The sequence below is a fragment of the Vigna angularis genome, chromosome 9, assembly GCF_016808095.1.
Source record: "Vigna angularis cultivar LongXiaoDou No.4 chromosome 9, ASM1680809v1, whole genome shotgun sequence".
Classification (NCBI taxonomy): domain Eukaryota; kingdom Viridiplantae; phylum Streptophyta; class Magnoliopsida; order Fabales; family Fabaceae; genus Vigna; species Vigna angularis.
Window position 1 is genome coordinate 6136299 of NC_068978.1, and position 24036 is coordinate 6160334.

Consider the following 24036-nt stretch of genomic DNA (forward strand, 5'->3'; position numbering starts at 1 on the left):
GATAATTTAGATCTATAATATATGTAATCTTATAAATATAATTTTTTTTAAAAAAATTACTTAAAACTCACATATGTCATATTCATATTTATATATTTTAAATTTTTTTTATTGACTTAAACGTAAGTAAATCTTCTCCTTAAATAAGAAGGAATCTCATCCCAACTTTCAATAAAATTCAAGCTAGTTAACTCCTAGATTCATACTCCAAATATCGATAAAATAAATAATAAATACTAATTCAGTTTGATTATTTTCTTTACCATGAACTATAAAACAAAATTAAGAGAGAATAAAATTGAGTAAGGAAAAATTTCATTTTTTCAGACTAAAAGTTATAAGAAACCTTAATATGTTGTCAATAATAATTACTTAGTATAATACTTAATATAATACATAATTCATTATTTAAAAATAACTCTATACTTTCCCAACTAAGAAAAAATTATATAATCCTTCAACTCTTATTTCTTTATATATTTTTTTAATTTTTTAAATTATATATTTTTTATATAATAAAAATGAAGAAAAAATAATATAAATAATTAAAGTATAATTTTTTATTTTTTTGGGAAAAGTAATAAATTTCCCTAATATTTTTCCTTTATTCTTTTGGGATGACAAAAAAGAATAATTATCGAAAATTGAAAATCAAACCATTACACTTCGAGTATTTCTATCTACGAAAGTTTGAAACATAAAATTAATTAAAGGAACCTTATTTTTAATCGAATTATTTCTATAAATTATTCAAACATAAACTTAATTAACTAAAGAACTGATAATAAAGGTTTCAAACATGAAATTAATTACGGAAACCTTTCAAAGAAGCCATCTATTAACATATTAATTAACATTTTGCATTCTTCTTTATTTTTCTTCGAAAGTATAAATTAAATTCCTCTGCACACTTCTTTTGTTTATTGTGTTGTGTTTTGGACGGGGTGTTTCCTGTGTCATACATATACCCACACATAAGCTTCTCTTGCTTCTTTCTTGTTTTCTCTCTGCCAATTCAAATTGCTCCTTTCTCGGGAAAATCTTCACGCTCGTTTTCCCGGGATTTCTCGTTCCGCGTTCCTGTTAATCGTTTTCGCGATCGGAACCAAGGTTTCAATCTCTGTTCAATTCCCTTGCCTTTCCGTTTGCTCGTGAGTTCTCAAAAGGTTAAGAAAAAACCCACTCAGGCATTCGTTCTTTCATTCCCTAGCGGCTTCATTGTTCGATTCAGGGTTTAATAAAATAAATTCACTCTCTCGCGGTTCGCAGAGCGTTTCAAGATTTAATACTCGGGCCATTGCCAGGATATATTGCGAATTTGGCTAAGCCTCGTGAGTTTGGGGTTCGGATTGCACAATTCTTGGCGACGGCGTTTCGATTCGAATGCAATTAGGGTTTCGAGGCGCGCGAATTCGTTGATGTGGATGATTGCAGCGGCATGATAGTTAAGCGGACGATGAAAGCCGAAGCGCCGAACCTGAAAAGATGTAAGATTGACGGTACCGAGAATGCGATTCAGAAGAAGCGTAGGGTGAACGGGTTGTTCTCGCTGGGAGTGTCGGGGGATGCTGAATATTTCAGCAGTGGTTCTGGTTCTTGGAGCAGTGAAGGATCGTATTGGGGTGGCGGTGGTGAGGTTCAGTCGAATTCGAATTCTTTTCTGTTCAATGGGAAAATGGTGAAGGAGGCATGTCGTCCTCCGCTTCTGCGGTCCTCACGTGGACGCCTTCAGAAGCTTCCGTCGAGGTTCAATGACTCGGTTCTTGAGGCGGACGGAGACTCGAGCTTTGAAGATAACGATAAGAGTTATGTGGAGGACGGAAGGGGTGGCATTGGTGTGAGTGTGGAGAAGAGTGATAGTGTGTGTTGTTCGTCTAGTGTTGGGAGAAGAACTGGTGTTATGGCTGAGAGTAATACATCTGGGATTAGTTTTGAGGGTGTGGACCAAAAACCCAATGGATTGAAGAAGAACGAGGTTTTCAAGCTGGAGGATTTTTCTTTGGGGGATATAGTTTGGGCTAGGTGTGGGAAGAGGTATCCGGCTTGGCCTGCTGTGGTGATTGATCCTGCCTTGGAAGCTCCCGAGTCCGTACTCAGCTGTTGTATTCCCGGCGCGCTCTGCGTGATGTTTTTTGGTTATTCAAAGAATGGAACTCAGAGGGTTAAGTTATCTCCGTGTCTTATTTATGTTGTCAAGATTTTGAGTTTTTGATCGTGGGTTTTAGTGGTGGGGTCTAACAGAGCGATGGTGTGCAGGACTACGCGTGGGTGAAGCAGGGAATGGTGTTCCCTTTCTCTGAGTTCTTGGACAGGTGTGTGGTTGTATTATTTTTGGGGTTTCTGTGGTGGATTGATTCTGTAAGAATGTTGGATGTTTAATTGTTGGAAATTGATCTTTCTTCAGGTTTCAGGGGCAGACTCGGTTGTACAAGAGCAAACCTAGTGACTTCCGCATGGCCCTGGAGGAGGCAATGCTGGCAGAAGATGGTGTTCTGGAATCACATTTGGGAAGAGGGGAAGTATCTGATGCAGAAGCCCATCCTGCTCAACTTATGGAGGCTACCTGCTATTATGTTGACGAAGAATACTACGGGCAGGAACAGGTGAAAATTTTATGTTACCAGTGTTTTTCATTTTATGCTTTATGATCGGATGATAGCTTTTATAAACTGTCATGCATAAGATAGAGGTTTTAGTCATGCGAGTTATCGTTGGTAAAGGCTGCGTTAGGCAATATTTATTTACGGAGAAAGGACTGACGAATAAGTGCCTATGATATGTCCGACTTTATGTGTGGAGGAAGGACGGAGTGGCTATGACACACACACACACACACATATATATATATATATACGCACATATATATATATATACACACACATCCTTCAGTCGGGGCTGGAACTAGAAAAATTGGGAAAAAAAACCTTGAATGGTCAACAGAGAAAAACTAATATTTTAAGGAAGGCAAAGTTTTAGAAAAATTATTTAATTTTTTATAAATATTTTATCAAGCTTCTGTATCTCAGAAGGATTGAGTGGGAACCAAAAGCTAGTTTCAACCACAACGAGGCACCGCTCTTGTCCGTACGCTCTATTTAGCCATGCATTAATACTGTTGACTTGTATCGAAGTAGGAGATCATGTTTGAATGGTGTGACATGCAATAGATAAGTGAATAACCTATTAGTCTGTTACGATTGACCTAATCATCACAGATTTATAAGTTAAATTATTCTCTCGCAATCTATCAAATTTGCAAGTGTGGTTTTTAAGTTTTTAATTAATGGTTGAAATGCTAAATTATATAGTTTTATGACTGCGTTACTCCCAACTTAAAACGTTTTAAACCCTACAAAAGAAATAAATCTTTCAGCCATTAGATTGATAAACTTTAAACAAACAGGTTTTTTTGCTATGCCCATAGCTCAAATTCCAAATTCTAAGATTTGTAGCAGTTGCTAAACTGCAGTATTTGTTTGTTTATGTGTTTTCATCTCATTTTCAGAATAAATGTTTGACCTTTTCTTTCTGTGTTTGCCTTCCTAATACATTTGTATGAGAGATGAAAATAATTTGAGATGAATTGCTGATTATGAACCTTGTGCTGTCATCTTGTTGCTTTGATGTTTTGTCCTGTATTGATTGTTATTCTGCAAAGCAGTTTTGGATAAGAGTTAACTTTAGAAAAATGTATGGTGTATATTTATGTTATTTGTATATTTTTATCGACTGGATATATTTTACAGGTTACAAGGTACTGTGCTGGTTGTGGTCTGATGTTGCCATGCAAAACCATGAAGAAGATGAAGGATTCAAATTGTGCACCCCGATTTTATTGTAAACATTGCACTAAGGTAACGCAGTTTGGTCAATTTATTACACTTTCAAACTTTTCAGTAAATAATTTTATAACACATTTATTTTAACTATTTTTGTCCTTGCAGCTACGAAAATCAAAGCAGTATTGTGGCATTTGCAAAAGGATTTGGCATCATTCAGATGGTGGGAATTGGGTGAGATTGTCATTTTGACAAATTAGTTTTTTAGAAAAAATAAAATTGTGTTTCAATATGCTCAGTTTTGACATCTTTCGCGGCTGAACACTCTATTTCAGGTGTGTTGTGATGGTTGTAATGTGTGGGTGCATGCTGAGTGTGATAAAATAACCAGCAGACTTTTCAAGGTGCTGAATTATGTTTAACGTGCTGGAACTATTTTTTTTTTTTTTAATTTGCCCTCTTTTTGTGAAGTGGCTGAAGATAAATGCATGGCTTGTGGTTACAGGATCTGGAAAATACGGATTATTACTGTCCAGATTGCAAGGGAAAATGCAGTAGCAAATTACCAGCATCACAAACCTACAATCCGAAAATCAAGTATGCAGTAAATGCCTTTTTTTTTTTTCCCTTTTCATCTATTTACCTAAATTCATTTTATTCTGGGTCTTATGATGTGATATTTTTTGATTCAGCTCAATAGAGAATAGCCAAAAATCTATGATACCCGATAGTGTATTGGTGGTGTGCAAGGACATGGAAGGAATATATATCCCAAAGCTTCATCTGTACGTCTTCTGCCTTTCTTGGATATATCAGAAGATAATTCAATTTAAATATTTGATTTCTTATATATTATAGAAGGAAATTATTTTATACGCCTCATACTAGGGTCTTGAATTCATGTTCCTGGAGAGGAAGTCTCTCCATTTCTTTACTGTTGTATTTCCTTTTGCCCCCAAGGACTTCTGAAAGATTTTTTATTTTTTTTTGTATATCCATTTATTTTATTTATGATTTTAGAGTTGACTATTATGTTAGCATTCCTCCAGTATTATCTCAGAAAATATATCACTTTCAGTAGTATTGTTTATCACCTGATGAGGTTCTATACCAAGAAAACAGCTTGAGAAGCATAGAAGAACTCACTGTGAATGGATTTGAGTTCGTCCCTGAACAATTTCATTGAGCAGCTTGTAATTTCCTTTTCTTGCAGAGTCATGTGCAATTGTGGCTCTTGTGGGTCGAGGAAGCAGACACTTAGTGAATGGGAAAAACATACAGGTTGCAGAGCGAAAAAATGGAAACATAGTGTGAAAGTGAAAAGTACAATGCTACCTCTGGAAAAATGGGTATGAAGTGTTTCTTGCTAGATTAGAGGGATGCCCAGTATTCTGTTGGGTGGTTTTTAATTAACAGTCATAGCATTAGTCCTGTGACATGGATTTCTTGATTACTGCCTATATCTGTTTTATTTCCAAAAGTCTCCACATTCTAGGTTTGAATACTTTGTGTTTTTGAGTGTCTATCATTGTGCTCTTGTTTTGTTATTGTTCTGTACTTATTTCTTGTTGTTGACTTGACATGAATTACTTCAGTTGGCTGAACACATTCCACTAGAGGGAGTATCCCAGCAGTTAGATCAGCAGCAGGTACTTGCTTTTTTGCAAGGTAAATGTGCATTTCATGTAAACTATTACACACTGATTGCTTGTGTTTTTTCTTACTGACTGGGTCTTATTCCACATAACACATACATGTTTTCTTTTGAATATATCTCAAGAAACAAATTTATTTTATTTATACCTTGTTGTCTCAGAGAAGTATGAGCCTGTTAATGCAAAATGGACAACAGAAAGATGTGCTGTTTGCAGATGGGTTGAAGATTGGGAAGATAACAAAATTATTATTTGTAACAGGTTTTTTTCATATTCTTTTCCCTTAAGTTTTATAATTTTTTGGGTTTTCTAATGCTTTGTTTCAAATTTCTTAGGCTTTAAAGGTAGTGATTTACACAGGTTCACTTGTTCATTGTGCAGATGCCAAATAGCAGTCCACCAAGAGTGCTATGGGGCAAAAAATGTTCAGGATTTAACTTCTTGGGTTTGTAGAGTATGTGAAACTCCCGATGTTGAGAGAGAGTGTTGCCTCTGCCCAGTAAAAGGCATGTCACATTTAGTATTTTGGAAGTCTGAACTCTTTTTTCTTGTCTATTTCCTGTGATGTTAAATTATTTATGAAAGTAGTACACTGTGGAGCATTCTTAAAAGGAGGTCTTTTCCATTATTATATATTGAGTTAACCTTAATTATATTAAAAAAATTGTTTTACTTTGGTGGATCATCAATAACAATATCTAATGTTTTGCCATTTTTGTGCATTTTCACATCTTAAGAAATCCTCTTATAACTCTAGTCCTGATACAAATGTGGTTCTTGTTACTAGTGTTATGAATTTGCAATTTGCACCGGCCTCGGTTTTTTTTTCTTCCATAATTTTAATCTTTAGTTGTCAGGGTCGTGATCAAGTGTTAATATGCTTTTACCACATTGGAAACACTTGCTTTTCAGGTGGTGCTCTAAAGCCAACGGATGTTGAAATGTTGTGGGTTCATGTAACATGTGCTTGGTTTCGACCTCAAGTTGTTTTCCAAGACCATGAGGCCATGGAACCTGCTGTGGGAATCCTTAAAATTCCTCCTAATTCGTTTGTGAAGGTAAGCTGACTAAATGGTCATATTATTTTTATACAGTTGGTTTCAGCAAAATTTTGCCTCAAATAAATCCTGACTGATTATAACTTTTAGTTTACTGGGAAACCAAAATGAACCCAAATACATTTTTATTCTCAAATTGCTTTTGGATGATTATTCTGAACAGAGAAAGTTCATTCTTCCAAATTACTTTTTGTTAAAAAGTAAATTCTACACCAACAATCCAAAATGCACTATATAATCTTCCATTTCCATAATTTTTTATTTTATTTCTCTACTGTTCACGGAGAGATAGTTGTGTGGCTTTTTTTATGTAATCACTTATGCCTCCTTGTTTCTTTTTTTTTTCTTTCTTTTTTGCTGGACTGTAATAATGAACTCGAGTATGGTTCTTGTCCCTGCTACTACAGACTTGCGTGATTTGTAAACAGAGCCATGGTTCCTGTATAACTTGTTGCAAATGTGCTACATATTTTCATGTGATGTGTGCATCAAGGGCAGGATATACAATGGAAGTAAGTTTTGTCTGTTAAATGTAAATATGTTGATCTGGAATTGCTATTATATTTAGATCTGTTTTTTCATATGTCAAGTTTGATTATATGTGAATTGCAAGATCTGGGGAAATATGTTGATATTTTTAAAATTTACAGTTGCATTCCATGGAGAAGAATGGGACTCAAATAACAAAGAAGCTAATATATTGTTCAGTTCACAGGTTTGCTTTAGTGCTGTGATTACACCTATTTCCATTTTTCACTTCTTTTCTCGTTAGTGGTTTTAAAAGTTAATTCCATCTCAGGGTCCCAAATCCAGATTCAGTACTGGTCGTACACACACCCCTGGGGATTTTCTCTCCCAGAACTTCACTTCAAAATCAGAAGGGATGCTTCAGGGGATCAAGGCTAATTTCATCAAAGAATATAGAGCTTATTGAATCTTCAACCACTGAAAATGAGGTAGTTGAGCCACTATCTGCTGCTAGATGTCGTGTCTACCGTAGGTCTACTAATAAGGTGATTCCAAATACTTTCATGAACATACTAGTATATTAACCTGTCTTTTGTTTCATTTTAGCCAAGCACTTCTGGTATTTTTATTACACCCAATTCTATTCCTTCATTAATGCTAGTTGCTAATACAAACACGCTTATTACTTACATTATCTATTATTTCGAATTTGTTCTCTTACAACTCATTTCCTTCCATTTGGTCAGAGAGCCAATGAACCAATAATTCACTTGCCTAAGGGACCCAGCCTTCATTCTTTAGATGCAATAACCCTGTTGAACGACTTTAAGGTAATCTTTGTGCCTAAGGTGATATATATTAAGAGTTAGATTTATTTTGTTACGTTGTACCATAATATGGAGGGGGAGCCAATTTGTTATATGATGAACTTGCTTTGTGATAGGATGGTGATGAATCTAAAGTATTCACTTCTTTCAAGGAACGTCTTCATCATTTAAGGGTAAATCATATGTATCCATTTAATTATCTCATTTCTTTCCTGTTTTAATTTTAAATAATCTCTTTTTGTCTTATAATATTTAAATTCAGTTACAATTTTTTGGCTTAGCAGGAAATGGAAAAATTGAGAGTTTGCTTTGGAAAATCGGGCATTCATGGATGGGGCCTCTTTGCTCGTAGAAATATACAAGAAGGAGAGATGGTAACTTTATTAATTTAATAGTCACTCAAAGTTAGGTAAATTATCTTCAGTTTATTCTGAAGACATTAAGTTCATGCTTCTTGTGTCTGTATGTAGGTTGTTGAGTATCGAGGTGTGAACGTAAGGCGTAGTGTTGCTGATCTGAGGGAAGCAAAATATCGTTCGGAAGGCAAAGATTGCTATGTGAGTATTATGTTTAAGATTGTTTAAATATCTGTACATGCTTCCTATCTTTCTTGTATTGGTTGACAAGGTGAAGTCTATTTGGTAGTTAGTTGAAAAGCCTGTTTTGACAGGTCCATGATTGCGGTTAATATTTGAGTTCATTTACTGCTAATCTTAACACCAAACAAAATAAAATATGCAGCTCTTCAAGATTAGCGAGGAAGTGGTAGTTGATGCAACAAACGTGGGCAATATTGCACGCTTAATAAATCATTCTGTAAGTTATTATAAGTGTACTTTTCAGTAATTTCATTAATCTTTTTATTTAATTTTATCTTGTGACATGTCCCAGAGAGTGGCTCTAACACTTTGATGGGCATAAAAGAGGAAAAGGGGGGAGTATTGTTCTCAGTAACTTAGATTTCCATAGCCTGGTTTTTATCTATACAGCACTAGTTTCTGTTTTGCCAAAAGAAAGAAGAAAAATGTGGCATATGTTGGTTGTAGTTAGATTATAATATTGTTTGAACATTATCTAATTCAAACACAATCGTGCATGTGGACTTGTACAAAGATAATACTACAATGTGCCTAAAACAAAAGGAAAGAAACTGATATAACCTTGACTTGCTTCAGTGCATGCCAAACTGCTACGCAAGGATAATGAGTCTGGGTGATCAGGAGAGCCGGATTGTTCTTATTGCCAAGACTAATGTTTCTGCTGGTGAAGAACTAACGTACGGTTTTTGTGTTTGCATATTTTCTTTACTCCTCACATGTACAAGATGCATACATCTTGCATTATCAAGAAGTTGGTTAGCCTAACATGAATGAACTATTATTTTCCTCCGATTTTGCAACAGGTATGACTACTTGTTCGATCCAGATGAGCGGGATGACCTGAAAGTTCCCTGCCTTTGCAAAGCCCCCAATTGTAGGAGATTTATGAATTAGGTTTAGCTTTTATTTGCTCTTTGAAAAATTGCAGTTACCAAACCACAGTAAATTTTTCCAATTCAGCCATTTTTTAAATTTTTTACTAGTTTAGTATAATTTGTATATCATTATATAAAATAAAATAGATAATTTCTGTGCAAATTAGATTGAGGCATTTTCCTATCTTGCAAGGATGTTCTTCAAATTGTTTGACATCTAGCGGCAATTCATAAAGGAGCACGCAAGTTACATAATACATTTCGAGCATTTCATGTAAACCCTAACCCATATGCTATATTTATTTTTGTTCCAAAAAATGCAGTATTTGAATAGGGCATTTAAAAATTAAACCAAAATTGGCTTGGGGTTTATGGATTAGGACCCTTCTCTCCTCCACCCCCAAAGAACTGATATCTTTGACTCCATGCTATATGTTTTAATGAAAATGTTAAACAAAATCCCAGTTAGACACGCCAATTATATAGTCATCCTCAGTAAAAGGAACTATTATTACCTGTTAAAGATCGTAGGACTGAGTTTTAGTAGTTTTGTATGAGGATTTAATTTCTAAATTTCTGATTGTCATTATATGAAAGAATACTCTTAAATATTGACAAAAGTTTCCCTTCTTTGTTGTGGAAAATCAACGACCTTTAGGTAAATATTGAATTACGTTTATTTACTTTGTTCACGTTGTTTTTATTTATTTTTTTGTACATAAACTTGTTGATTTTATTTATAAGATTTCTAGGGTAAAATACTGACCTTAGTGACAATTACACTAGATATTTATAACTAATTATGTGCTTATTAATTTGTTTTTCTAAATTCTTCAGTAATACAAAAAGGAAAAATAAAGATACTTAAGTAATAAATACTGATGAATCTAGCAAAAGTAACTATACATTTTCTTTACACAATGCTTAATGCTGATGTATAATTGATGTTATTTACATGAAATTAAATTCTACTATTATTGTATGATCAATTACTGAAGCAGAACTTAAGTGGTAAGGTGATGTAATAGGAGCGTAAGATTTGAGTAAATGTAAACATTAATATTAGACATTTAATTATAGAACTATTTGCTTTATGATGTTTAATTTCAAATCATTTGGAAAGTTTAATATAATTTATTTATTGTATTAAGAATTCTCATTTTCAATATAAATCACATAAAATTGCAGGAATATATCATGTGGAAACAATTGATACAATTAAAAGTTGATGGACTAGAATCCTACCTCTATATACCTGAATTGATATGATTAAAACTAAAAAAAAAATTAATATGATATTTAGACACCACAATATACTAATCTTTTTTATTCCCAAAAGTTCATGATTCTCAAAAACTAAAATAAAACTAGAAAGTAGGCTCATTAATTTTTTTTTGTTAAAATAAAGATTCTCTTTGTGATTTAAATTTTTTATTTTATTTCATTATTTTGTTTGAAATGGGAGCTTTTGGCGCGCCTATAAGACGAGGGAATTACGATCACAAAACCGTTGTGTTTCAGTTCAGAGTTGAGAGTGGGTTGTTCCCCGCTTCAGCTTTATAATTTCAGATTGAAAAAAAAAAAGCTATATCAGAGTCCTGAAGCAGCATGCGAAAGCGCCTCCAAAACGCTACTTCTTCAGCCGGCGAGATGCAGCCGGAAAAGCGGATCCGCCGGAGCAAAACCATTTGCTCTTGCAACTCTCCCCGTCCTCCGTTTCTCTCTGCTCATTCCACTTTCTCCTGGTTCTCTTTCTATATTTCTGAAAATTCAATTGCGAAATGATTTAAATTTCAATCACTCAGCTTGTATACATGAATTTGTTTTTTATTAAGCTCATTTCTAGCTTACTATGCAAGTATTCGTTTGTTAGCCATGAACTTGAACTCGATTCGGTTTTTTCATTTAGATCTGGTTTTTGAACGGTGCTACTGATAAATGCTTGCTTGTTCTGAGACTAGTTTCCTTTTTTTTTAATCGACCAAACGAGACTCGTAAAATAACTGTAGTGTGATCTATAAATTTGTACAGATCTCCGTGTTTGTTTGTTTATTATTATTATTATTTTAGCAAGATGAATTTGAATGCGATGTTACAGAGTTTTTGAATATGGATGAACTTCGAATGTATACATAATCGCGTTCTGAATCATGTTTGATGACTTTTTTTTTGCATAAGAGGAAACTAGTAAGCTTCATCGGTTGGTAATTTGTGATTTCAATAATTTACTTCATCGTCGAGATCCCAGTTCCATGAGTTTCTAAGCTCTACATACATAAAATTGAGACGTTCATTTTTTATTTAAAAATTTTAAACAGCTTAGTCTCTCTTCGGACTCTGTTTTACCTTCTGAAGTGTATTTGGTTTCTATGAACTTCTTAAATAGAAAAGGTTAAAACTATTAACAATATGAGATCCTCGTTTTCTATGGCTCTAACTAATAAAGATTAATGGATGCCTCTCTGTTTTTTCCTTCCAATTTCTAATTTGAAAATGCTGAAAAGTTGAAAAGCGTAGTTAACTGTAGATTCTATATGCATGTAGGAAAGCTAGGGAAATTTAGAATCTATGTTTTCATTTCTAGTGCTTTGGTTAGTTAAGGTTTTTATTCTTGTCTGAACACCTTATAATTTGTGAACGCTGGACTGAGAAGGTTCGAAGAGGACATTTGGACAGAGATTGCTAAATTTCTGGATGGAAAATCTCTGGTGATGTTGGCAGCCACAAGCCGATGGTTCCAGCGTGTTATTATGGAGGACGGTATATGGAGGTTCGTGTGCCTGCGTGATCTTCAGGTTCCACCCCCGGAACGCGTGACATTCAGGTGGTGCAAGCTGTACACGTCAGCATTTGGTAAGTTTCTCCATTCTTCTTCAATGTTCAATCAATCCAGTGGTAGCATCGTTAGACTAAATTCGATTTTAAAATAAAATTTCAGATGGAAGCCACTCCTACATGTTCCGTCAACAAGAGAAACACATAGGTGAGTTGGTTCTTTGGTAGCCACACTTGGCAGTCCTAATTTTCTGTTTTACATCCTTTAAACAATGAAATTAGAGGCTTGAATTTTCTTAACTGGATGGTAAACTCTCCTTCATAAAAGTAAAACCAAAAGACACATAATGGGTTTGACTAGTATTTAGTCTTTTCTTTGAAAAGTAATTGTTATAATGCAGCAATGATTTAATAAAGATAAGAGGTATAATAAAAATATATAATACAGTAATTTTTATAAAATTTAAAATATTAATTACTTTTCTTAATTTGTTTAAAAAAACCACAGGCGTTAGTTGAAATTAAAAAAGTTATTGTTTAAGTGAAGTAAGTCATGTTTCTCTAATTATATACATTTTTTTAAACTTTCCAGTGTTTTAAATATAAAAAATTAACAAACATGTTAATTAAATTTTGGTATTTTCTATTTTTAAATTAACGTATTGACACTGTATAGTGAGACTTTATTTTAGTTATATTAGCACGTGAAACTACGGAAAAACTAGCACTGTTAATTCAATAAAAATGAATTTACTCTAAAGATCATTTATTCATATTAGATGTAAAAAACACCAATTATTTTTATATTAATTTCAATTTTGACAAAAGTCTAATTAATCCTTAAATATAATTGAGTTTATGGAATTTATACTAACTTTTAGTATCAACATAAATATTAACCTCATTCTATTCTTAATAAATGTTAGAGTAATTTATTTTTACAATAATTTCCAACACAAGATAGATCAGGAAGTATGGAAAAAGTATAAAGTAAGAACAAAAATAGATAAAAAAATGTAAGTAAAATAAAAATAATATTATTTAAATTTTAATAGATGCTATGTAATTGTAATTGTTGTCAAAAGTTGTAAAATTGTGAACGGCTGACCTCATCAAAACCTGTGGGTAAATAAGGCAAAGTTGATATTCCACTTGGAAGCATATCAAAACCAATCCAAATTATCTATTCTAATTTCTATCTATCTCTCTCCTTATATATTAAATTTATTTATAAAATTATATTATTTAAATTTTTTATGAATTTGTATTGTTATTAAGCATTTATATCACTTATTTTATTTATAATAATACTTTTGAAATTTTAATTGTAATAATTTGTAAATTTATGATTAATCTGTAAAATTATATTATATATATACTATTTTTTTTATAATAGATAGAGTCAATGACCAACCATTTGATTATTTGCCGGTTTTCACAAGACTAAGTTGACCATTGGTTTCTCTATCTCATGATATTCTATTTCTTTTAAACGTCTTCTTGAATTTCTTTTAGTGAATCAATTAATATCAACAAAGCAGAAAAATCTGTGAATGCAGTTTCTTGAACTGACCCGAGACCATTAACGACTTCTGGCACATACTCTTCGTCCTCCGTGTTTCTGATTGTTATGCTATAATGGGATTTCTTAGTGTATTGTATACCTTTCTAGAATTTACCCAATCCCTGACTGAGTCTTTCTTAGAGTGCACATGTTTTAGGACTAAAGCGTAGTCCAGTTAACAGAAGATGTGTTACAGGCGCAATATGTGCAGCATTAATGTCTTAGATTTAGAAAATTATCAATGTTGTAACTTATTATTCATATCATCATGTACCATCAGATTGGATGCGTATCGGTGCCTTTTCTTTTGATTCTTCTGTAGCCGTCCTGGCAGAGAGACCGAGTCTTCCGGGAAAGATACGGAAAGGAGAAAGCATTGAAAAGTTGTTGCGGTCTCAAGGTTGTTGCGTGCTAGACAATGTTAAATCAGGAGTCTGGATAGCTGGTAACTTCCAAGTTAACTTTTACACTTGGATTGTGAGATTATACTTGAAATGAATATGTCAACATATTATCTCAGTTGTATTTAATTAATTTCATTTGTTTATTGTGGTTAAATTTTCAGACCTACAGCTAGTAAGATGCCCGGTTTGTGACCTCAATACGTGCGACGGTAATTTGAATACAATCCGAAGAGCCCTGCATATCCCTAATCCCTTTGTACTGCCATTGCCTTCTAATTTGGACAAGACAAATAATGCTCCCGTGAATTTACATCACTGATCACTGTGTTGTACAGCAAGGATTTGCCATTAAGAGAAGCTAGATTAAACTTAAATTGATAACTTTCTCCCACTTATATAGGAACAATGCAGACGCTAGATGCAAGGCACATAGAACTATTCCTCTGTGAAGGCTACCGAAGTGGGAGCTGGGATTACCAGCTTGTAGGATCTCATGATATAAAAAAACGAGCAGATGGGGCTGCTGGCTCCATTTTTGACATCAAACACCTGGGGGATTCATCAACGTCGGGTAAATCTTGATACTTCGGTCGGCTTACTCAGTAACCCTGTCAATTTTCTTGACAATAAACCTTGGTCTATTGTCAGTGTAAAAAGAGATCACCTTCTGTTTGTCACAATAGATCCAGAAACATTTAAAATTTTGTTGTGAGTAGTTTTAGTTACAGATAATCCACAAACGAACTTCAATAATAATATCATCATGCCTCAGAATGATTCGGGGTTTAGGTTATGAGCATTTCTGTAAATTATGTCACACTAACACATTAAACAATCTGTTTTTATTTCCTCATTAAATGGCAGCGGTGTTTGATTACAAGTCTTGGATTGGAAGAGCAAACGACTGGCAACCCAAGGCCATGATCGCTTTTCATGCCGTAGCTGTGAATACTAATTTACAAGAAAATGAAGGTAAAAAGCTTCTTCTTAACAGCTTTGTGCATCAATTACCTGAAAAATATGGGCAAAATTAAATCCCAGATTTCCTTTCAAGAATTTCCTTACTAATTTCACCGGTCTAGTAACTCATTTTCACGTCTTTGCTTTGCTTACAGTCTTCTCTTGCTTTTTTTCGATACACGCAGGTCTTCATGTGAAATACCATGCTATGAGGGAAGGGACGGACGGAGAAGTTGTTTCTATTAGAATCTCTCAACAGCTCCTGTGATTCATCTCCAACCTGTCTTTGAGAGGGGCAGGGATTGGGTAGTTATTTTCTAGCTTTTAAAATGTCTTCTAGGCATTATTATACAAGTCTACACTCAAGGACCCGAAAACAATTATTGTATAATCCATTAATTTTCCACATGTAGCTCTGGTTTAAGCATTGAAAGATAATGACAAATAATATTTCCGAATGGAAAGTTGCAAATTAGTGATGACCAAACATTATTTTGTATGGAAGTATAGAAAGTATTCTCTAGATCTTCATCCATCTGCTTCCATGAAATAGAATGATTTGTGCAGTGTACACTGGAAACAAACTAACGAAATTCGAATAATTTAATGATCATTGGTGAGGAACTGAGGATTTTAAATATCCTCCCCCACAATGGCTAATGTGAAAAGAACAGGAATTATATTATAATGTTCTCGAGTCATACCTTCTTTATATCTCTGTTAATTTATTACACTATATCAATATATAATGTAAAATGATTTTCAAATGTTGCTTTTAAATTTGTATAGACTATTAAAGTACGGTTTCTTCTTCTTATAACCTGGTCCGTTCCCTTCCTACCGCATACTTTTACATCTGAAAAATAATGGGCATCTTGGAAGTCCTTTTTCTTTTTGTGGTTTCCTTCATCTTTTCTGTCATATATGCCTCAAGTGATTGCCAATTTTCTTTTTGTGGCAGCAATAACATCATTATTCGTTTCCCCTTTCAACGAGAAGATGAGCAAAATCCTTATTGTGGGTATCCTGGTTTCAATCTAATTTGCACGAATAATAGCAAAGCACTGCTAAAACTTCCTCACTCTGGAGTATTCTACGTGCGCAACATTAACTACCTCGCACAAAAGATACAAGTCTACGACCCTGATGATTGCCTCCCAAAACGTCTTCTGAGCCTCAATGTCTCAGGCTCTCCTTTTATTCACACTTTTACTCGTAACTACACCTTCTTAAGCTGCACATTTCAGAACGAAGGATCACAGTTCATTCCCATTGACTGCCTCAGTAATTCCACACATTTTGTATCAGCTGTCCCTTCACTGAATTTGCCCAATCCATTACCTGCATCTTGCTACGTTATTAGCAGTCTTTTTGTCCCAGTTGCAGGGCAAGAGCAGCAGTATGATGGTAATTTCAAAGGTGAGTTTAGTCAAGATCTTGTATTAACATGGGATAGACCTGACTGCAGATATTGTGAATCACAAGAACAATTGTGTGGGTTTGATCGAAACAACAACAATCAACTCTTCTGTTTCTCTTACCAAACAGGTAAATATCTTCTATATGGATTTATATCTAAATGACCTAATATTACAAAGAACTAAGAGAAATAACTTAAGTGATATTATCACCGGAGCTCTATCTATCGTAGTTGGTCACATGATGTGAAGTTACTGGAAAAAAAAATATTGGTCAATGGTTTTACGTGGTATTCACGATATGTGCGTAATTTTGTTTTGTTTACCTTTTATGTAGTTGACTTCATTATTTGATCTGCATGCTGGCATTAAATTAAAACCAATGTAAATAATGCTTTTTTTTAGAGAAATGCAAGGCAAGTGTAATGCGCACATCTGTATGGTATATGTCAATCTTTTTTTTTCTTTCAATTATCACTGGGTACTTACTCATTAGATTTTGGAGTAAAATAAAAACAACTCCATTTTAATTATTTGACGACACTTCTTGAGTTAGATTTGTTCACGATATATATATATACACACACGTACATTTTTACTTGAACTTTAACCATACACCAAATAACTGAAACATTAGTTTTGGTGACTAAAAATCTATTTCACATTAATCCATGAATTCTTAAAACCCAAGTCAATGTTAATACAGTAAGTTAGCTTAAAATTTAGTTTACCTTTGATTACTAGCTAAACAAATGTTTCCTATTTGTGTTTCAAAACATTCTTCAAAAATTTATATAATTTGGGAAATATTTTTATTTCTTATTTTATTAACTATAATGATGTTGCCCATTTTCTTTGTTGTTTTTAATTTTGAAAAAAATGTATCGGAAAACTTTTACATATATTTAAATTAATAAATCAAGTCAAAATAGAATAATATTTCAATTTTTTTAGAAATATAAATAAAATATTTTCTTAAACAACACAAATTTTAAAATTTCCCTTCACTGGAGCTGTGAAATTAATTTACATTTGACATATAGATTGGTGGTGGCTCTTTTCTAAGAATTTGCTTTCCTTGTTCTTCAACTGAACGTGAACTTATCTATATAAAAACACCATAACCGTGGTCATTAGAAGTCGTAAATATACATACATACATATATTTTATGCTGGTTGACTATATAAAGTGCTATAGTGATACGTCAATCCATACACCCTCTGACTTAGAGATAACTTGACTGAATCAGAAACAATACTATGTAAATTTCAAGGATCTGGTACTGGGTTTTAACAGTCTAAAGAATAATGTGAATTTAGTAACTAAATCTGCAGGGTTCAAATTGAATAGTGTGTTATTCTAGGTTATAATATCAAGGCTGTTGCTTCCTGCATCCTATCAGATTTCTACCAGCACCCTATCACTTATGGAATCTATTTTTCTGAACACAATAAACAATTCTGGAATTTTTTTTTTTGGAAAGCAATCACCCCTTTCTATTAAGAAAAGAATTTTCCGGAAGTTTTTTTATGGGGTGGGAGAAGAAATTTGATTGGGTGTAAGAAGCAACAGCCTAATATCAAAAGCCAGATTAAAGTCAGCCCAATTCTTAGAACAAAGATCTCTCTATTAATCGATTTGCCGTTACTGATGACATTTCCTAATAAACAAGGTTCCTCTGCAGTCCCATTTTCAGATACCATTCTAAAAAAGACAACCTTATATATAGTGTTTTCTTTCTGGCTCAATGTTCAGGTCCATCACAACAAGGAATCCAAATTTTCAGAATCATCACATTGTGCATTGCTGGACCAGCAGTAATCTTTGCAATTGTGATGGCATGTTGCGTGTGCTACAAGGACAGACTAGCCAACATTCGTAACATTGCTATTGCAAGGTCTGCACCAGCCACAGTATTACCAGCACCACAGATTGTTACGACGGGTTTGGATGAGTCCACCATTGAGTCCTATGAGAAGGTAGTGCTTGGAGAGAGTAGAAGAGTCCCTGGACCCAACGGTGGTTGCTGTTGGATATGCTTATCAGAGTACAACAGCAAAGAGACAATACGATGCATTCCTGAATGCGAACACTGCTTCCATGCAGATTGCATAGACGAGTGGCTTCGCATCAATAACACATGCCCAGTTTGTCGTAACACTCCCTCTCCTTCTCCTCTTCATGTTACCTCCATTAACCCCTAAATCATCATCAAGGATTTTCTTTCGCAGATTAATCACATTCTTAGCCACACCAATGTTATAGCAACACTATCATATATGTATACACTGGTAATTTGTGAGAATTTAAAATACAGTAATAATTTTTCTGAAAAGCATAACTCACCAGGGAAATTGCCTCATCATCGCAAACTACGTAGTAGACTTGGTTAGAGGCAGGTTGGAATGTAGGAGCTTGGTTTACAATTATATATATATATTAAAGAAAAAAATAAAATAGTTACTTTCAAGATCTAAAACTTCAACTTTCAATGGTCTTCTGTACAAGTGAGTAATCTACTATTTGGTACAAAGAGCAAGAGATACCATCTAGTAAGAAAGAACAATGTAACAAAAGTTTAACTTTTTCCGTAACAAAATTCTTGGTGTATATTCTCATGTTACAATCATGTTAATTTGATGCTAGAACATCACCTAGAAACATGACACAGGATAGGACGCACTGCAGCTTTGAAGTCATCATAAAACCTCTGCTCAGAAAATCTCCTTGCCCTTCTCCTTGCAGCTGCAGCCACCTTAAGTCTCTCTGTCTCCGACATTGTTACTGTCCTCACAATGGCGTCTGCATATTCTTCAACAGTGCAGGCAAGAAATCCTGTTTGCTGTCCATCTTCATCTAGCACAATGTCCATTTTTGGGCCAGCAGAATTATGAGCTGACAAGCAAATATTGCAAGAATAATTAATGCATGCAAGAGTTGCTAATATAGACAAAAAAAAAAAGACGCATTTACAAAAATGTGCAATTGCACATAAGCCTACCAATTGGGATAGCACCGGCAGCCATGTATTCTACAACACTAATGCCAAAATGCTCATCTGTCATCGAATGAATCCCAGCAACAGCACCCCCTAAAAGTCCAACCAAATCTCTGTAGGTTGAGGCAAGCATCATATGTATTAGTAGGAGTACAGCATTTACAGTTTAGGTTCTGAAATTACAAATATAATCTAAACAATTGATAGACAACTAAGAAAATGAATTCATGTGATAAAAATGATAAACTCATTTCAGTGAAAGAATTGTTAGTCATTAATCCAGAGTTCTTGGCTAATTCACAAGCCAATTACCGATCCATGCAACCGACCTCTAAAGGTTGTTTCCAAGCAACATAACATGCATCTCAACCCAGTTCAAAGGCTCACTAACACCGATGCACAAAGGATTATTTTCCAAACTGCTTATTTTGTACAAAAACAACTGAAATCTTTTACAAGGAAAGTATTTGCAGCTCTATCAACGCCATTCACCGATCCAAAAAAAATAAAAAAGAAAAGAAATCAACCTGGCCATTGATCTTGATGATTGAAAGAATGCACTTTAAAGGAGCCACATCTAATCATCAGAAGTTCAAGAGAAGTACCAAAATTATGAATGCTTTAGTTAATAAAAAAGAATATATGCTGCGTTTGACTTTGACACAACCCATCGGATTGATTGATAAAGTTAATTCCAAGTTTCAAATCTTCTACAATATGAAGCATGATGTCAACTGTTAAAACATAAAGTTTTGCACTTTGCAAGAAAAGGGTAAAGGCTTACCAAGTGTAACATCATGGTAGTTAAAAAACAAAAAATAAATTACACTAACCACCATCCATGAGTGTTTGTAAAACTCAAAAAAACTTGACAAGTATATCTCGTAAGAATAATCTAATCTAAGAGACAGAATTAATCCACTAAAATTGTGCAATACCCTACCAAAATGGTTCTATACAGAGACTTATCCATCCTAGTTCAAAAATTTAGATTAAGGATTCTAACTTGATTTTAGAAATTAAAATATTGATCACATCCCAACTCCACTCCAAAATAACTGACAAAACAATAGCCATGATAAATACAATCATATGCATAAAGTTTCAAGTAATGATGCATAAGTAAGGCTGGTTTTTATATCGCTAAAATGTAGATGAACAAATATGGCAGATAACATGGTTAAAGACAATATTATTTCTAAGAACGTTGACAAAATATGCTAAACCACCCTTAGACCAAACTTTCTGTTTTTCAAGTAATTGATCTTCTATTTCCTTGGCTTGAATGCAATATCTCTACTTCCTCAGCATTCACCCCAACTTATTGGATTTTTCTCCAGACAAAGCTCTATAAAAAAGTTAACTTTTATAGAGCTTTTGTAGCAGCTAATTAGAGAAACTTTTACTTTCAAGGAGAAAAGACGGTTCAAAAAGCTGTGACCATTCATGGATTGCTGTAATGTTCAAGAAGGAATTGGGAAACTGTGACATGTCCTTACTCTTTATTATAAATACCACAGCCTTGTAAATTCAAGAAATAGGGATAGCTAGTGCTGTGGTTTAGGAGTTTAAATTATGGATTTAAAATACGCGTTTGGTTAATCAAAGCGGTTAAGGAACCTGATCATTGGCTACTAATTAAGTTTTGAAACTTTAAATATCAGCCTGAAATTGGGATTTAGGAAAAGAAAAACCAAGGGCAATCAAGACCTCCAGTCTCCCAATGTCAGAATTTGCACTGAACGCTAGCTGGACTGATAACTACCATATACCATCAACTAAAGAATAAAAGGTATGCATTGTACAAAATATAACTTTTTTAAATAGTTTATACTGCTGAGAAAATGTTTCTTATGATCATCAGAAGGAGGGAGGAAAGACTGAAAATCCACTGAGACTAACCTGTATGTCACATTCTTGTGAAATTCCACTTGTTCACTAATATTCAGCTCAATTGCTTTCTTTTTTAACATTTGAAGTCTGTCATCATCTGACTTATTTCTACAGCTACCTACAATTTGGAACTTAGGTTTTGGTAAGGTAGGATCTAATCTCTTAATGGCAGCTGAAAAAGCCTCAAGTTGGAGAGTGTGTGCCTACATATTAATGAAAAAAAAATGTCAAATTGGTTTAACCAACAAAGGCTCAAACGAGCCACATAAAAGGTTGTACCTTTTGTTCACAAGATTGATAGGAATGTGCCCACCTTCTCCGGTCGAAATTGTGCAACAGATATTATTACTGGAATTTTTGTTGATCGTTCCAAGGGAAGTACCTGTTTATATTGGTTACCTGTTAGAATTCACTGGTCATAACCAAACTATGTAAACAAAAAAAAAACACAAACACACATAGAATTATCATATTGAGACTTCACTTCTCAAGTTTTAAACATTTGGTAAACATACTACACCGGGAGGAAACATAGAAGAAACAGACCGTAAGAGACTTCAATGCCACAAAGTAACAAGCAATATGGGAAAGCTATCCACCCAACCGAAAGAAAAATGCAAAACATTAACCATACAATATAATAACGTTTCTAGGACTATAAATAACAAATTGCAAACCTGGAGTCCTGAAGTATCACAAGGAGGATATACTCGCTTAATACGATCTGGAATTTTCCAAAGACGTTCAATATGGGATTTGGTCCAAGATGAATTGACCATAGCCAGGTGTGCACATGATCCTACAATCCCGTACAAGCAGCTGAAGAATGTATAATAGACTATTTTGCATCTTGAAAGCCAAACACTGCAACAAAAAGAAAATAACTGTTAAATTCCTTAAAGCATGGAAGAGACAAAATAGTGTTAATTTAGTGCAAATTACCGCATGGAAGTGTGTATGCACTGAAGGGTAAGGAGAAACATGCAAAAGGTGAACTTTCACATGAAAAGACTTCAACTTTTCCAATTTCTACAACAAAATACTTTTAAAAAGATTGATTATCTTCTACTCTTACGCTCAAAACAATTGAATAGGGTATAATATTCAAATCTAAGTAATATTGAAACTATAGAATTGATACCATTTAACAAGTGAGGAAAATTTCCGAAACATGACTAGTCTATAAGAGGCAACAATATGTACAAATCCCATAGTTAGAAGAAATCAAACCTTTTGGTAATTAAGGCATCATTATTATACATCAGGCTGCGATCACGAACACGAGATAGCATGTCTGAACTGATAGTGGGATAATGTGTATAGCAAATAACTTTACATCCAAACAACCGGGCAAGTGGATATGTAAAAGCATATCCACTTGTGTCGAAGTAATATAAAGGAGTAAACTTGCACAAAGCCTCCCAAGCAAGATACATAGAACCCAGACTTTGACCAATCATTGTAAAGTGCGGATAAGTGGTTTCTTCGATCCACTTTCTCTTGTACAAATGAACCACCTGAAAATCAGGACAAAAAGACAGATAGGTTTAAGCTTTTAAACAAATCAAGTATATTCTTGGACAATTGGTGCCAAAATAAATGCTTCTTACATTAAAACAATATTTTCTTACTTTATATAATCAGCACACTATCTTATTCCATGGCTAAATCATCCCCCATCCCCTCCTTCCTATTGTCAACTCAACCTGCTAAGCAAGCAATACCATGTTTTACTGCCTTTCTCTGGCTCACTTCCACCTAAAAATTAGATCCATTGATCCTAATCTACTCATTCTTTAGCAGAAAACAAAATAAATTTAATTCATGAGTTATGAGAGCACTAATAACCGAACCCATAATAGGAGTAATTAACAGATAAACAACATCCACGAGTTGACTAATATTCTAGCATACACTAAAAACACTTATGAACCCAGAAAAGCATTCTATGATATTCTATTCTCTCATCATTACTACAATTGAAAAACCTACTTCAAATAATACAAAGCCACGATGAAAGCGAAAGATTAAAAGAAAAAAACCCCACAATCCAAAAACAGAAAAGAAGAAGAACCCAGATAGAGAATAAGAAAAGAATGTACCTTTGGAGGAGAGAGGAGCGTGACCCCAAAGCGATCTAGGGCTCGAGCCATCAGCGACTGAGGAGTGGCATCATGATCTCCGGTGTAGATACAGCAGTCAAGGTCAGGGATCTCCTCTTGGATGCCTCTGACGGCGCACCAGAGCACCCTCTCCCCGCCACCGCCGTCGTTAGTGTACGGATGGAAGAATCCGACGGCTCTGTTCCTCCGCCGCCTGCCGTTGACTGGAGCAATGCAGAATCCAAAAAGTATGATCGTGATGAGCGCAACGATTATCATCGTCAACATCAAATCGCTGAGTTACAGTGGCAGATGTTTAAGGCTTCTTCATAATTGTTCAACAAATTGGATGAGTAATTCAATTTTTTTTGTTCCTCTTCTATGGTTTAGACAATAGAAAGAAAAGTAAATTCTTTTCCCGCGATCCAATAAAAGATATTCATTTTAGCTCTTTTATATGATGTAATTAAAAATAAAAAATAACTTTTAATTATGTTATTCAGAACTTAAAATTAATTTTTAATTTCACAATTTGAAAATAAAATTTTTCTTTAGAAGATAATTTTCAGATAAATCAACTAAAATAAAACAAATGATTAATTTCTAATTTTTTTGAATACCACAGTCTAAAAAGAGATACGAAACCGGTACTTATTCATA

General features: G+C 34.1%; 4 protein-coding genes across 5 annotated transcripts; 3 read left to right on the forward strand and 1 right to left on the reverse strand.

Moving 5' to 3' along the window:
• Positions 1 to 939: 939 nt before the first annotated feature.
• Positions 940 to 9520, forward strand: LOC108318903 (histone-lysine N-methyltransferase ATX3). 2 transcript variants are annotated; one of them, XM_052868672.1, is made up of 24 exons: positions 940 to 1166; positions 1270 to 2161; positions 2257 to 2312; positions 2405 to 2603; positions 3747 to 3854; positions 3945 to 4013; positions 4115 to 4183; positions 4285 to 4376; positions 4472 to 4564; positions 4993 to 5128; positions 5375 to 5447; positions 5596 to 5695; positions 5816 to 5940; positions 6347 to 6492; positions 6900 to 7004; positions 7143 to 7207; positions 7292 to 7505; positions 7707 to 7790; positions 7904 to 7960; positions 8072 to 8161; positions 8258 to 8344; positions 8529 to 8603; positions 8963 to 9063; positions 9190 to 9520. In XM_052868672.1, exons 2-24 carry the CDS (start codon positions 1439 to 1441, stop codon positions 9278 to 9280), a joined length of 2958 nt encoding a protein of 985 aa, XP_052724632.1. In that variant the 5' UTR covers positions 940 to 1166; positions 1270 to 1438; the 3' UTR covers positions 9281 to 9520. The 2 variants fall into 2 exon arrangements, with proteins under 2 accessions (XP_052724632.1, XP_017405380.1); XM_017549891.2 differs by having other exon boundaries at positions 940 to 2161.
• A 1349-nt stretch (positions 9521 to 10869) lies between these two features.
• Positions 10870 to 15378, forward strand: LOC108318886 (probable F-box protein At3g61730). Its single transcript, XM_017549869.2, has 8 exons — positions 10870 to 11006; positions 11915 to 12114; positions 12200 to 12244; positions 13881 to 14045; positions 14166 to 14213; positions 14405 to 14575; positions 14869 to 14976; positions 15150 to 15378. The coding sequence occupies exons 1-8, from the start codon at positions 10870 to 10872 to the stop codon at positions 15230 to 15232; spliced, it is 957 nt and encodes a 318-aa protein (XP_017405358.2). The 3' UTR covers positions 15233 to 15378.
• A 449-nt stretch (positions 15379 to 15827) lies between these two features.
• Positions 15828 to 18587, forward strand: LOC108318908 (putative RING-H2 finger protein ATL21A). The gene is made up of 2 exons (XM_017549897.2): positions 15828 to 16512; positions 18139 to 18587. The coding sequence occupies exons 1-2, from the start codon at positions 15831 to 15833 to the stop codon at positions 18585 to 18587; spliced, it is 1131 nt and encodes a 376-aa protein (XP_017405386.1). The 5' UTR covers positions 15828 to 15830.
• Positions 18588 to 18843: 256 nt separating this feature from the next.
• Positions 18844 to 23799, reverse strand: LOC108318907 (GDP-Man:Man(3)GlcNAc(2)-PP-Dol alpha-1,2-mannosyltransferase). Its single transcript, XM_017549896.2, has 7 exons — positions 23377 to 23799; positions 22505 to 22791; positions 21952 to 22138; positions 21588 to 21656; positions 21284 to 21477; positions 19385 to 19494; positions 18844 to 19278 (listed from the first exon to the last, which is right to left on the reverse strand). Exons 1-7 carry the CDS (start codon positions 23662 to 23664, stop codon positions 19034 to 19036), a joined length of 1380 nt encoding a protein of 459 aa, XP_017405385.1. The 5' UTR covers positions 23665 to 23799; the 3' UTR covers positions 18844 to 19033.
• Positions 23800 to 24036: the final 237 nt, after the last annotated feature.

Bases quoted from the DNA above. Each gene is read 5' to 3' on its own strand.
- LOC108318907 (XM_017549896.2), bottom strand. From the start codon at position 23,664: ATGTTGACGATGATAATCGTTGCGCTCATCACGATCATACTTTTTGGA. The intron at 22,792-23,376 runs GTACATTCTTTT...CCTGATTTTCAG, and splicing joins CGCTCCTCTCTCCTCCAAAG to GTGGTTCATTTGTACAAGAG. The intron at 19,495-21,283 runs GTTAGTCTCAGT...CTCAACCTACAG, and splicing joins CACAAGAATGTGACATACAG to AGATTTGGTTGGACTTTTAG.
- LOC108318886 (XM_017549869.2), top strand. From the start codon at position 10,870: ATGCGAAAGCGCCTCCAAAACGCTACTTCTTCAGCCGGCGAGATGCAG. The intron at 14,214-14,404 runs GTAATTTGAATA...CCACTTATATAG, and splicing joins TGACCTCAATACGTGCGACG to GAACAATGCAGACGCTAGAT. The intron at 14,977-15,149 runs GTAAAAAGCTTC...CGATACACGCAG, and splicing joins TAATTTACAAGAAAATGAAG to GTCTTCATGTGAAATACCAT.
- LOC108318908 (XM_017549897.2), top strand. From the start codon at position 15,831: ATGGGCATCTTGGAAGTCCTTTTTCTTTTTGTGGTTTCCTTCATCTTT. The intron at 16,513-18,138 runs GTAAATATCTTC...CTCAATGTTCAG, and splicing joins CTGTTTCTCTTACCAAACAG to GTCCATCACAACAAGGAATC.
- LOC108318903 (XM_017549891.2), top strand. From the start codon at position 1,439: ATGATAGTTAAGCGGACGATGAAAGCCGAAGCGCCGAACCTGAAAAGA. The intron at 4,565-4,992 runs GTACGTCTTCTG...CTTTTCTTGCAG, and splicing joins TATATCCCAAAGCTTCATCT to AGTCATGTGCAATTGTGGCT. The intron at 7,791-7,903 runs GTAATCTTTGTG...GCTTTGTGATAG, and splicing joins CCCTGTTGAACGACTTTAAG to GATGGTGATGAATCTAAAGT.